Below are 12,891 nucleotides of genomic sequence, written 5' to 3'. Positions count from 1 at the left end.
ATCAGGAGCTTAATAAAACCTAAATAAACAATTACTTAATAAATAAAGACTGTCAAACTTGGTTAAAAAGGGAGTAAAAGAAAACAAATAGAGGCAGTGAGAGCAGAAAGGAGGGGGTGATGTGCAGAAGGGCAGATTCGGGAAGGTAGTAGTCAGAAGCAAAACAGAAGCAAAATTTTTGAGGATGGACAGAGTGAAAGGAGAGAGAATAGAATAAACAAGGGTAGTAAATAAGATGGAAGGAAATAACCTTTAGCAATTATAACTGTGAAAATAAAATGTTGAAACAAGTTGCTCTGATAAAGATGTCATTTCTTAAATGAGAATGGAGTCAAATTTATAAAAATGAGCCATTCCCAACTGATAAATGATCAAAAGATATGAATAGTTTTCAGATGAGGTAATCAAAACTATCTATAGCCATTTGAAAAAATGCTCTATTGATTAGAGAAATGAAAATTAAAACAATTCTTATAAAGAATATCCACCTATTAGATTGGTGAATAGAACAGAGAAGGGAAATGACCAATGTTAGTGGGGATGTGGGAAAAACGAGACATTACTTCATTCTTGGTGGAGTTGTGAACTGATTCAACCATTCTTTAGAGCAATCTGGAACTATGTCCAAAGGGCTATAAAACCATGCATGCTCTTTGACCTAGCAATATCACTACTGGGTGTGTATTACAAAAGAGATAAAAAGCAAAAAAAGGAAAAGAACCTCTATGTACAAAAATATTTATACCAGCTCTTTTCTGGTGGTAAATAATTAGAAATTGAGAACAAAGCCATTAATGGGGAATGGTTGAAAAAACTGTGTTAAGTGATTGTAATGGAATACTATTGTGCTATAAGAAATGATGAGTAGGATATGCTCAGAAAAATCTGGAAAGACTTACATTAGCTGATGCAAAGTGAAACGTATTGTGTACAAAGTAACAGCAAGAAAAGGAAAGAAAAAAAAAGACATCATTTTTAGTGGATTCAGGAGTAACAATGAATGTGCCCTGATAAAGGAAGTAACATGGTAATATGGTCTGGTGGAAGAAGAACTGGGGACCTATCTAGGACACTCAGATTCTAAGTCCCTTTCAGACATTCAGTTTTGTGACCACAGTCAAGTCCAAGCCCCACCCCCCTTGCTGTATCTCATTTTCTCATTTATAATTTGGTATAATGCTATTTGCCCCAAAGAACTATTGCAAGGAAATCATAAATTTTAACATATCATGAATGTGTCAATTACTGAAAAAGAGCATCACTGACAGGCTAAATGTATTCAATTTAAAGAGCATAGTATTAGTACAGTTGCATATTGCATGTTACCTGGTAGTTGTCATTCACAAACACATTTATTGGGGACAAAACAAGTTGTAACATGGTTTCTCTAAATCCTTTTTTCATTTCAAAACATAATCTTTCCAAGAAAGCTGTTGGGCATTCGGGACCATCTGGGCTTCCATGCTAAAAGATAAACCAAGAACATCATCAGAATAGTGACACATGATCAGGAATTCAAACAAAGTTGTGTGTTAAACAACATAGTATTACTGTTTCTGTAGTCAAATAAAGTATTATACTATTAAGCAAATATTATAAATGACAAGGGGGAATTAAATTTATTAACAATGGTGACCTCAAGAATGAAATCACATCTAAAAAATAAAAAAGAATGAAATCACAGGGGCAGCTGGGTGACGCAGTGGATAGAACACTGGCCCTGGAAGTCAGGAGGACCTGAGTTCAAATCCAGCCTCAGACACTTAATAATTGCCTAGCTATGTGACCTTGGGCAAGTCACTTAACCCCATTGCCTTAAATAAATTTTTAAAAAAAGAAAAAGAAATCTCCAGTCTCTCTATGTTTCCTGGCACTGAGTCACTGGGGAGCTCATGTGATCTTGGAGTACTCTAGGCCTCACTCCTAAACCCTTGGACCACCTCCTTCTTAATCCTTAGCCAATCTTGCAAATCCTAAAATCACTCCCAGTATCATCAGGTGGGCTGTCCTGGAACAGAAATTTGGAGAAAATTCTATTCCTGAAACAGCCTCTAGAGGGCCTATGGGACCTATAGAGAACAAGTAAGCTGTCTGGGACTTAACTACACTGAAATTTAAGGTTAAATCTAATTAAAGGAACTGGAGCTACCAGTTATCTAATCTAACCCATTCATTTTATAGATGATCAAAGGCCAGGAAAATTTTAGCATCTCAAATATACTAAGATACTAAGATAAAATGGGATAAAATGAACTAGAAATATTGGAGTTTACTTAAAAGAACCATTAATGTTTCAGAAGTAATGTTTTCTTCCTCTTTAATACTATAGTGTTTTATTTCTAATTTTTTTTATGATTTTTCTCAAACCATATCTTATAGTAGAGTTCTTTATTTGCATAATTTTCCTCATTTGTGTATAAAGATCCTAAAGAATGGTGATTATGTCTTATTTACCTTATCTTTGTGCACCCTCCATTACCCACACAATCCCTAGCATATATAGTAAGCGATGAATATACAACAAAAGAAAACATATGTACTACACAAAGAAAAGTAATTTATCCAGTTTGCAAAAAGGAAACTTTTTAATAGCTACATACAGCAATTTTTCAATCATCACAAACTGTTTTGTGTATAATATATAAAACTCTGCTTTTCTAATTTAGAGTTCATATAAGATATACTACCATTTCATGTGACTTACAACAGGCAGGCGCCCATGAACTTTGTACAAGTTCACCAGCACAGTGATGTCCCAAGGACGCAGGGTAAGAGGATGAACTGCCTTGGCTGAAGTCTCATTTTCTTTTCTGTCATGTTCCATTCCAACAGCAGTCCAGCCAGAGCTAGATGAAGTTGAGAGCGATAAGACAGGGCTTGAAATAACTTCTTCAAAGTCCATATACATGTCATCTTCTCCAAAGTAATTCTCCTGTGAAAATGGCAAAAAAGAAATATAACTGGTTTCATAACATTTCCAATGAAGGGACTGACACGCTCACAATACAGTGGTTTTTGTTCTGAGTTCATTTTTTAATTTGTGACCAATAAACAAGATACCAGATCTTCTGTTCTTCATTCCCTTCAACTGAATGACTATAAAAAAGTATGCTATAGAAAATCAATTAAGAAGAGTAGTTTATGTATATGTAAATTCAATCTCATGGTTTTCTGAAGTTGAGAATGTAATAAGCAAAGATATCTCTCAATCATCCTTTCAGGGTAACATCATTGTTGATTTTTTTTTCCTATTCTATTGGTACTTTCTCCTCCCTAAAAAGGCATTTATTTTGAAAATAATAACTACATAATTTCTAATTTTAATATACCTTTTAGGAACTCATAATAAATTATTAGTAAGAAGAAATATGTTTTTCTTAGAGATGCTAGATGGTTTCAATTTCAAAATTAAATTCAGATTATTACAAAGCACTTTTGAGACATCCTAAATTATATCTATAGAGTATTACATGTCCATAATAATATTCATTTTTGCTACTTAACCAATCCCTACTAAATTATCTAACACAGAAATAGCTTGGGACTTTGGCTACTGTGAATGGCCAACATAAAGGATATCTTGAATGTTTTACGTGTATCAATATCTTTTAAAAAATAACTTTTCAAAATTAACAAGTGTTATAATTTATTCACAGCTTTCTCTTTAAATTTGCAAACAAAATGTCCTTTCAAAATTAGAGTTCCTTAAATAAGTAAGTTTACCAGTGAAATCTGGAACAACAATAGAAATTCCCTTTGAAACCTTTGGATAGAAACATCAGGTAAATTTTTTCTACACATCATCAAGGAAGGTTGAATACAGAAGGACCCAATCGTCCACATTCTAGAGTAATTTCTTATATGATAAATTCACAGAATATAGAATGTTATGTATAAAACTCTAGGAAATTAGACTTCAGAGTGAGAGTAACTAAATAAATACACCACCAACTGAATATAACAGGAAGATAAAAAGTATATTGTTACTTGTGCTAGTGCTAATGTGCACACTGGTTTTATTTTAATATAAATTTCTAAAGTCTTAAGAATTATTCCCTTGCAGAGATTAAAAATGTTTTCCTTTTTTATAGTAGACAATCTATAGCTTTGGTTCATTTAAGTTCCTGAACTACTGAGACCCTCGGGATGCTGGAGAGGTGGTGAAAGCCGGTCTCAGAGCCAAGGAAACTTGTATTCAAGTTCTGTTGCTGACACATATGTAGCATCGTGGCTAACGTGGAGCACTAAGACTTTAAGAGGCAAAGAAGGAGTCAGTCAGCATCACTGGAGACCATTTACCATATTGATGAAACAGAGGCCTGGTTTATGTCCCTATCTCAAATACATGTGCGCCATTCCCTTGTTTTTTGGACAATTAACTGTCTAATAATTATTTTTGCTTCTCTATTGCCCCCAGTCACTGCTCCAGACACAATTACACACTCATCTGAAAGAAGGAACTTGCATTTATTCAGTGAGACTGAGGGCATCGAAACAAGCTGTGCCCAGAAAGGGAAAAAGAGGTCAATCAGCAAAAGGCAAAACAAGGAACCAGCATTAACTGGTGTCCCTGAGCAATGAGGACAGAAAACCCTTACTCCCTGCCTAGTTTACACACTAAAATGCAAATATTAAAAGTCTGGTTCTTATGTGACTGCTAGCAGTTCTTTTTGCAGTCAAAAAGTTGTGCTAAAATGATTTTTTAAAACAAAGGTATTCACGTTTTGATAACATGGTTTGATAAATCTCCCACCACTCTGAATAAGATTAATAAGGGTCTGTTTTCTTGGTGTTTAAAAGTCTATACATCAATAGAACACCATTGCAATAAAATGTTTTAATTACGTCTACTTACAAAGTCTTGTCAAAACATCCTATAAATTATTTTTAAAAAACCTTCCTAAGTTAATATTTTTAAGTGGTCAGGGAATGGAGAGCAACCACTTTCAATTCTTAATTTCAATTTAAATTCTTCCCCTACTAACTTGGAAGTATCTTCTTGAATCATACCTTTATAGACAGAAAGGCATTCAACAGAGGTCCATACAGAGTTATCTGAGAATCTGGAGAGAGTTCCATTTCTACATGAAGCTTATCAGGTGGAAGTTCTGATGGATCAATAGGTGGGCGTGAAGAGGTTGTGGGAGAAGAAATAACTCTGTCTGATGTTTTCTGAGATGGTCTCAGTACAGATAACATGTTTTCTTCCATTTCTGATACTTTAGAGCAAAGAAAAGATTAATCTGGATGACCAAATCCCTGTCGACTTTATCAAAACAGTTACTAAAAATGCTAAAAACAAATTATTTTGCAACTAAAGTAGATGACATTTTTAGGGGTAGAAAAACAGTCTAAAGTAACTCATTGTATTTTTTTAATTGACTTCAAATTTATTGTATTTATTTGACTTCAAAAAGTATGCAACAATATTAGTCGACTTTAGAAAGTGAGGAAAAAATAGTTGTGTAACAAATCGTAGACAATAAATATTAGGAGCAGGCTCTTACCATGCAAAATTTATCAAATACTATTATTAATGTTACTGTGTATGTCAAAATCAGGAATGTCTGACTTCCTCACATCAAAATATTAACAACTTAAATTTAACCTAATTTAGTTATTTCAAGGGACAATTTTGTAAATAAATTTCAGGACACATTTAATTGTAAATAGTATGATGCCCTAAAAGAACTGCTTTTTATCAGTGAGGCAAGTATTTTACATGTAACAGGGACCCACAAAAATCTGATGGATAAGGGTCAGGGTGTAGATATAAGTAGGACCTTAACATGTTACATGGGTTAAATAAAGGTATGTTGTAAGTTACAAAACTGAACTACATTAAACAGCTAACTGATTCTAAACAAATTCTCCTAATACAATAAAGAATTTTGTAATACAATTTATAATAACATCAAAATGCTTTGCAAAAATTTTGTATTTGTTTTAAACAAGAGCATGAACATTTTCTCTTGGTTAATCTTCATGTCAGGTCCCTTAAATTAGAGATGTAACCAACAGTTCTTTCCTGGGTCTCTCCTATTCTCTCTACATACACTCACTCACTCTCTCAGTCTCTCAGTCTCTCTCTCTCTCTGTCTCACTGGTGATCTTAGCAGCTCCATCCAGATTATTCACAATGTTGGTTCCAGTCCCAGATGTCCAAATGCTTATTGGACACTTTCAACCAGATATTCTGTAGGTAGCTCAAAACTCACTTAGGTACAAACCAGAATTCATTATAGTTCTACCCAACCCCCCCCCACTCCCCATAATGCTTCTTCTCTTGGGGGTACATAATCTTTCCACTTATCCAGGTCTGCAAACCTGGAATTGTCCTCAATTCCTCCCTGTCCCTCATCAGCCACTCCCAGATCTATCTGAACCAGCCCCTTCTTCTCTCTTCTGAGACAAGCTCTAATCAAATTCTTGCTAGCAATATTGCACTGGTCTCCTAATAGTTTCTCTGCTTCAAGCCTCCCCCACTCCAGTTCCATCTTCTACAAAGCTGTCTCCATCCAGATTTGATCACATCATTCTTCCACTCTATTTAACAAAAAACCTATGGCTGAAGGATCAAACAGAAGTTCTTCTGGGGAGCCACATGGACCTTCTTGTTGGTCCCTTTCGTGCTGCCACACATCTGCATGGGTGTCTCCCCTACCTGGCTCACACTCCTGCCTCACGTCCACTTCTAAGCAGGGCTATCCTCTACATGAGTCTTTCCTGAGCTTTTTCCTCCAAATCTATCTGGCATTCGCTTCATATCCAAGTTGTCTCCTGATCAGGGGCATGTGCTATTTCCTTCATTTTTGTTTCTGTATGCTTGATGAGGGACTGAATACTGTCCCTTTTGATTTTGGGGAAAATAATCAAAAGGCATAAGAAAATACTCACATGACTGTTTTAACTGTTCGTCTGCCTTCTGTGGGTAAATCGGATGCCAGGTGTAGTCAATGGTGAGCAGCACACTTGGGACCGTCCAGCATTCAACCCAGCCAGCCCTGCTCAAAAGCAAAAAGTCACATTCTAACTCTCTAGAACACATGCTGGGAGAGCGCTGACCTTGCCTCCCCAACTAAAACCTTCTCACAGACTCACTTTTCTTGGGTGATGTTTCGCCATTTTGGTTTCACAGTTTTCTGGCCACTCTGACATTCAGCAGGAATACAAGACTCAGGAGTCATTTTATTTGGGTGACAATTTTTTACCAATAAGAATAATGAGTATTTACTAGGATGGCAATCTGGTAGAAATAAATGAAGATCGACGTCTTCTCCCTAAATTAACATTTTGAAATTAGTGACCAGAAACAGTCAATCTGCCGTATTGAAATATGAAACTAATACAAAAATCTCATGATTCAAAAACTTTCCTACACATAAAAAGAATCCATAAAAATAAATCTCCCAAGATTTTTAAGTGGCTCAATCTTAAAGCTCATAAAAAAGGAAACACTTAAAGAGATTTATGAGAGAACTCCCTTTCCGTCCATCTCAAAGCCTCCTTATAGGATCCCCTCGCTCCATCCTTTGCTCCTTTAGTCCAGTCTTTCATTTGCTTTCCTGAATTCACTTTTTGGAGACTAAATATTCTACCTTATTTCTTCCTGTATTATCCTCCCTCTAGCCCATTGCTTTGCTTTTCTCCCTTCTTCCTTTTCCATTCCAAATCTCTTTTGTTCTTCTTTTTAGTTGATACTGTTCTCCTACTTCCCATCTTCTTTTTCTTCCTTCTTCCTTCTGTACTCTAGCATATGCTTTCCTCTAGACTTTCCTAATCCTCTGCCCTCCCCAAAAACTGGCAGGATAAAAAAAAACTTCATATGCTTGATTCTGGTTATGTAAAACTCATGGGGCAATTTAGTTGGTTCAGTGAATAGAAGACTGGGTTTGGAATCAGGAAGACTCATCAACCTCAGACACTTTACTAGCTGTGTGATCCTGTGTAACTCAAGTAACTTAACCCTGTTTGCCTCAATTCTTCATCTGTAAGATAAGCTGGAGAAGGAAATGGCAAAACACCTAAAAATGGGGTCATAAAAGAGTTGGATATAAGTGAAATGACTGAACAAGATAAACTAACTTATATTATGTTAAATATGTACTTTTCCAGTCTCTCTCCATATAATGGCCAAGCCCTTTACAAGAAGTTTCTCCTCTGCCTCTTCCCTGGCAGACTGCCTCCAGGATCATCCTCTCTTTCTCGAGTGCTGATTCTTCCTTCTTTCAGTCAACAAAGCTAAGTCTCCCCTACTTAACTTTAAAAAACCCAAACTTGGTCCTATGGTCTGAAATATCCAGCAGATTTCGCAGCAGAACTTCTCAAGATGCTGCCCAGGCACAGAGGGTGCTTCCCCATTTCCTCCTAGGATTCCTTCCTCAACCTCTGGAAGTCTGACTTCCCCTATGCACTTGGCTGAAGCTGCTCTCCCCAAGAGCAGGACCTGGTCAGCACATGGCAGGTGCTTCATCAAAGTTTGTCCTTGTTGATCTCTTCATCCCCAATGTCATTGTCTTTTTCTCACCTCTCTGCAGTCTGGAAGGCTGCTGATGCTTCCCAGATGCTCTCTCCCCAAGTTGTGAGTACATGGTTTTCTCGGTTTTCCTGAGTCCTCTCTGACTCTTCTTTTTTCCAGTTTATTTTGTTGATTTCTCATCCATACCAAACCTTTTAAGGATAGGTTTAGCCTAAGGGCTCCTTCAATTCCTATAGTTTTCAGTACCTTTTCAGTACCTTCAGGTAAGCAAATTTAGTCTGAGTCTAGTCTGAATTTCTATGCTGAATTCTGGCAAGGCACCCACTGGATGCTCCAGAGGCATCTCAACACTCACTAGGTCCAACACAGAACTCATTTTCCTTCTACCCAAACCCCCTCACTGAAACTTCTTCATTTTGGGTGAAAAACCTGCCATCCTTCCAGGCAGTCGGTGTGCAAACTGCACTGCTCTTGCCTTTGCCTTGTCCCTTCTCCCTCCTCTTCCTCCTCTCTTGCCTCCATCTCCTTCTCTCCACCAGCTCTGGCTCCTATCACCTTCTGCCTGGTCTAACATGCACCTTCAAGTTGTCTCCCTGCCTCATCACTGTGCTTTGTCATACACCACCCAGTGATTTTCTGAAAGGACAAATCAGGCTTGTACACTGCCTTCCTCAGGAAACTGTTCTGGCTCTCTATTACCTCCAGGCTCAAAGAGAAGTTCTTCGGTGTTGTCCACACCCAGCCCCAACCTCCTCCCCATTGGGGCCCCTCCCAGAACCAACAGTCTCCCTAAACAATCTTCATTTTGGTCCCCTCTGCATCCCCCCTTGGAGCCTTTGAATTGACTACCCCATAGGTCCAGAATGCATTGCTATCTCACCTCAACTTCTTTTCAAAATTCTATTTAACTTCACATTCTGCTAATACTCAGCACTGATCTAACATTACCTCTTTACCTCCCTTTACCAACAAGGAGTCTTAAGTTCAGAAGATCCCACAGGTGGTAAATAGTTTAGTAAGGGGCAGAAGTAAAGCTACACTCTCACAAACAAATGATAAAAACAAGGCTCATGCATAAGTTGCAAGCTGCTCCCTTGACGAAGGGACATAGACAGAGTAAAACTACAGCAATTCCCTTTCATAAGGGACGTTAAAGTTTACCAAGTGTTTTCCTAAAATCCTGGACCCAGGGCAGCATTTTATAGGGAATAAAGCTGAAGCTCAGAAGTATCAGGCCTAGGCAAGTGAGGCAAAGTCACAGGAAGGGGACTATTTGAAAATAAGGTTTACATTTGTTTCAATTAGACAACTTCCTAGAAGCTTTTCAGCAAATTGTATACTTTATTACATACCCTTAAAGTGAATCTGGTATTGCAGGTTGTTGGAACAAAGTCAGTAAAGGGCAAAGAAAAATCAAGATTTAATGTTTCCCCACAGGCTGCCAGATAAACTACAAGAGAAGAAAATTTATTTTAAAAGTTCAATTCAATATGATTCAATTAAAAGTTTTCCTAATATAAATCCCCAAACAAAATTAAATTTAAAAAAAATGAACAAAAAACTAAATTTTTAAGACAGCTTTATTTGTCTTACTAGAAAACAAAAAAAAATTGATTCTAGTACCCATGAAATAAAGATCAAGATGAATTTTAATAAGGAATAATACTTAAATTTTATTTTTATAAATTCTCACCATTTTCTTGTTGTTTGGTAGAACAGTCAATCCAATTGTGTTGATTTGCCGCCCAAATCATTTCAAATTGATGAAACAAAACTTTAAAATTCCATGTGTATGGAACAAATGAAAAAATATCAGGAGCACTATCACTAGACCAATCTTGAATTAAATCTAGAATAATTTTAAAAAAGGAAATATTGTTTAAGATTTAAAGCAAAAAATAAGAATTCACACAAATAAATGAATTTTCTAGCAAAAATAAAGAGTCATCAGTCTTAGATATTTAAATAATTAACAGAATATGTCTAAATGTTTCCACATCCTTACCTCTTTTAATCAGCCTCCCCATATACAGAAAATATTTTTCAGTAAGACAATTATGTTTTTTAAGACAGCAAGTTTCATTATTGCTCAAGGAAAGAGAAAAAAACTACTAATTAACTTTGGAATATAATTTCTTTAAAACAAAATTTTCATAAGTTAACATTACATTCCAAATATTTTTCTCTAAGATATAATTGCTAAAAACAAGCATAGTTTAAAAGAAGCAATAACGTGACAAAGTTTACACAGAAGATTAAAAATAAATTACAGTGTTTACTTAATTTGGCTTAAGAAAAGTAAAAAAGTTCTATGATGTAATCAAACTACAATAATCCATGGAAGTCAAAATAGTCTATCAAAAGAAAATAAAGAATCATTCTGATTACCAAATGATTTATAAACATCTTTATTTTGTAGACAGAAAAAGAATGCTGGCATGATGCATCAGAAGACATAGAAGCTTAACAGAAAGCCATTTAACTCCAAGTCTCAGTTGCTTCAGTTGCAAAATACGAATAATGTTTGGGAGGAAAGTGCTTTGCAGACCAATTTCTATGAACTCTTCTGTTATTTATTTTCCTCAAAGCAAAAAATGCTATTTCCCTTATTTCTGGATACAAAAATAATTTTTAAAAATCTTAAACATGAGAATAAACGTTTCTCGTGATTACTGTCCTCAAAGTAATTCAAAAGATGTTGTAGATATATTTAAATTTAATTCTAAAGGATACAATCATAATTTAATTTGTAACTAATGTCACAATGACTATAAAATATTAATCAGCTAGAGTCAAACAATTTTGTAACTGTTTTGTAATTCTTTCTTTTGATTCTAGACTAGCTACTTATTCCCTCAACAGCTCATAACTTCTGCCCAAACACTGAATCTTTTACTCCTGAGGTTTCTTACAGTTATTTATTAAGAATCTATCTTTGGGTCAATCTGGAGTCCCTTTGGACTTATATAATACAATTCAATAATGAAATAATTGGTGAAAGAATAGGTGTTAAAAAGTACTAGGCATTCCCTCACACCTAAGCGACAGTGTCTAATCAACAATTTCCTGCCATTACTTGAACACAGAAGAGAAAAAAAAAATCTACCCAAAATTATCTATATCAAGTGCAACCCCTAGAATACTTTCTGTCACTGTATCTTTTTATGAATTATTAACTGTAAAGTTTTGTTGGTTGCTCAGAATTTAGTTTAATATGCTTTTTTTTAGGTTTTTTTTTTTGTTTTTTTTGTTTTGGCAAGGCAAATGGGGTTAAGCAGCTTGCCCAAGGCCACACAGCTAGGTAATTATTAAGTGTCTGAGGCCAGATTTGAACTCAGGTACTCCTGACTCCAGGGCTGGTGCTCTATCCACTGCGCCACCTAGCCACCCTTTAATATACTTTTGAATGTTGTTTAAAGGGGCATGTTGTGAGAATTTAGAAAAAATACTCATTTTACTCCATGTTTTGAAAATTTCATCTTCCCTTTGTTGTGGAGACTTCTTGACCTCGACATATCCAAAAAACACCTCTCAGAAATGTTCCTATTTCTGTCAGGGAAAAGACCATTTTTCCAGGCTCCCATGATTACATTCTCCGGTTCCCCCTTGAGCCCTCATTCGCTGCCAAACCTTTTACCTTCCTACCTCCAAAATCTCTTTCTTCCACTTCCTTCTCTCTACTCATGCAGCCATCCTTCTAGTGAAGACCTTCAACCTTTCCTGCCTGGACTCCTGCAAAAGCCTTCAAAATAGTCTTTCTGCCTCAAGAATCCCCCATACATCCACCATTGCTTTTGTCAACTTGGTGGCCCAGTAGATAGATGGCTGGTCATGGAGTCAAGAAGACCTGAGTTTAAATCCTGTCCCAACTCTTGAGAGTAGAGTGACTTTGGCCAGCTATGGGTCCAGGAGGGTATAGGGACTTACAAGCCCTATCATCCCTGAATTCTCTGGTTAGAGCCCAGATCATTCTTCTCTCTTCTATAGTTCAACAAGAGGAGAAGGTTATGCTGCTATCCCCCAATAATAGGTTTGTTTGGAGAGGGATTTTCTGAAATTCTTCTAAAAATTTGGTGGGGTCTTTTGAGTATCTCCCAGATTCTCTTTAAATTGGTAGAAATCAGACATGGAGAAGGCAACGTGAACCAAGAAGTTAACTGGCTCAGGTCTGGGACTTCCAGGATGGGAAGTGTTGGAACTGGTGGGAGGAGGGGGTTACCATCACTTGTGCAGAAAAGCCTAGGTGAAGGGCCAAGCCCAGGAACCAGCACCCAGTCTACTGTAGTGCAGAGCAGTCAGAGATGGGAAAGATTGTCCACAAATACAAGTCACATAATTGGAGAACAAGGCTCCATGATAAAAGGCAGACTCAACAAAATGCCATTAGCAAAATGGCCACTGTGCCATAAAAA

The 12,891-nt window shown here is 36.5% G+C and overlaps 1 protein-coding gene across 9 annotated transcripts in view; it reads right to left on the bottom strand.

Annotated features, from left to right (window-relative positions):
• The window catches only part of BLTP1 (bridge-like lipid transfer protein family member 1), a 220,707-nt gene that overhangs the window by 149,259 nt on the left and 58,557 nt on the right, over nt 1-12,891 (bottom strand). For all 9 annotated transcript variants that reach the window (XM_074228344.1, XM_074228349.1, XM_074228350.1 and 6 more), the window contains 7 exons: nt 10,173-10,328; nt 9,832-9,929; nt 7,102-7,280; nt 6,898-7,004; nt 5,011-5,219; nt 2,705-2,932; nt 1,327-1,464 (listed from right to left, as the gene is read on the bottom strand). In XM_074228344.1, the coding sequence (XP_074084445.1) occupies nt 1,327-1,464; nt 2,705-2,932; nt 5,011-5,219; nt 6,898-7,004; nt 7,102-7,280; nt 9,832-9,929; nt 10,173-10,328 (1,115 nt within the window). The remainder of the gene's footprint in view (nt 1-1,326; nt 1,465-2,704; nt 2,933-5,010; nt 5,220-6,897; nt 7,005-7,101; nt 7,281-9,831; nt 9,930-10,172; nt 10,329-12,891) is intronic.

The sequence above is a fragment of the Macrotis lagotis genome, chromosome 3 (assembly GCF_037893015.1).
Source record: "Macrotis lagotis isolate mMagLag1 chromosome 3, bilby.v1.9.chrom.fasta, whole genome shotgun sequence".
NCBI lineage: Eukaryota > Metazoa > Chordata > Mammalia > Peramelemorphia > Peramelidae > Macrotis > Macrotis lagotis.
Note: the sequence above shows the minus strand (reverse complement) of the source record. Positions and strands in the feature narration are given on the sequence as shown.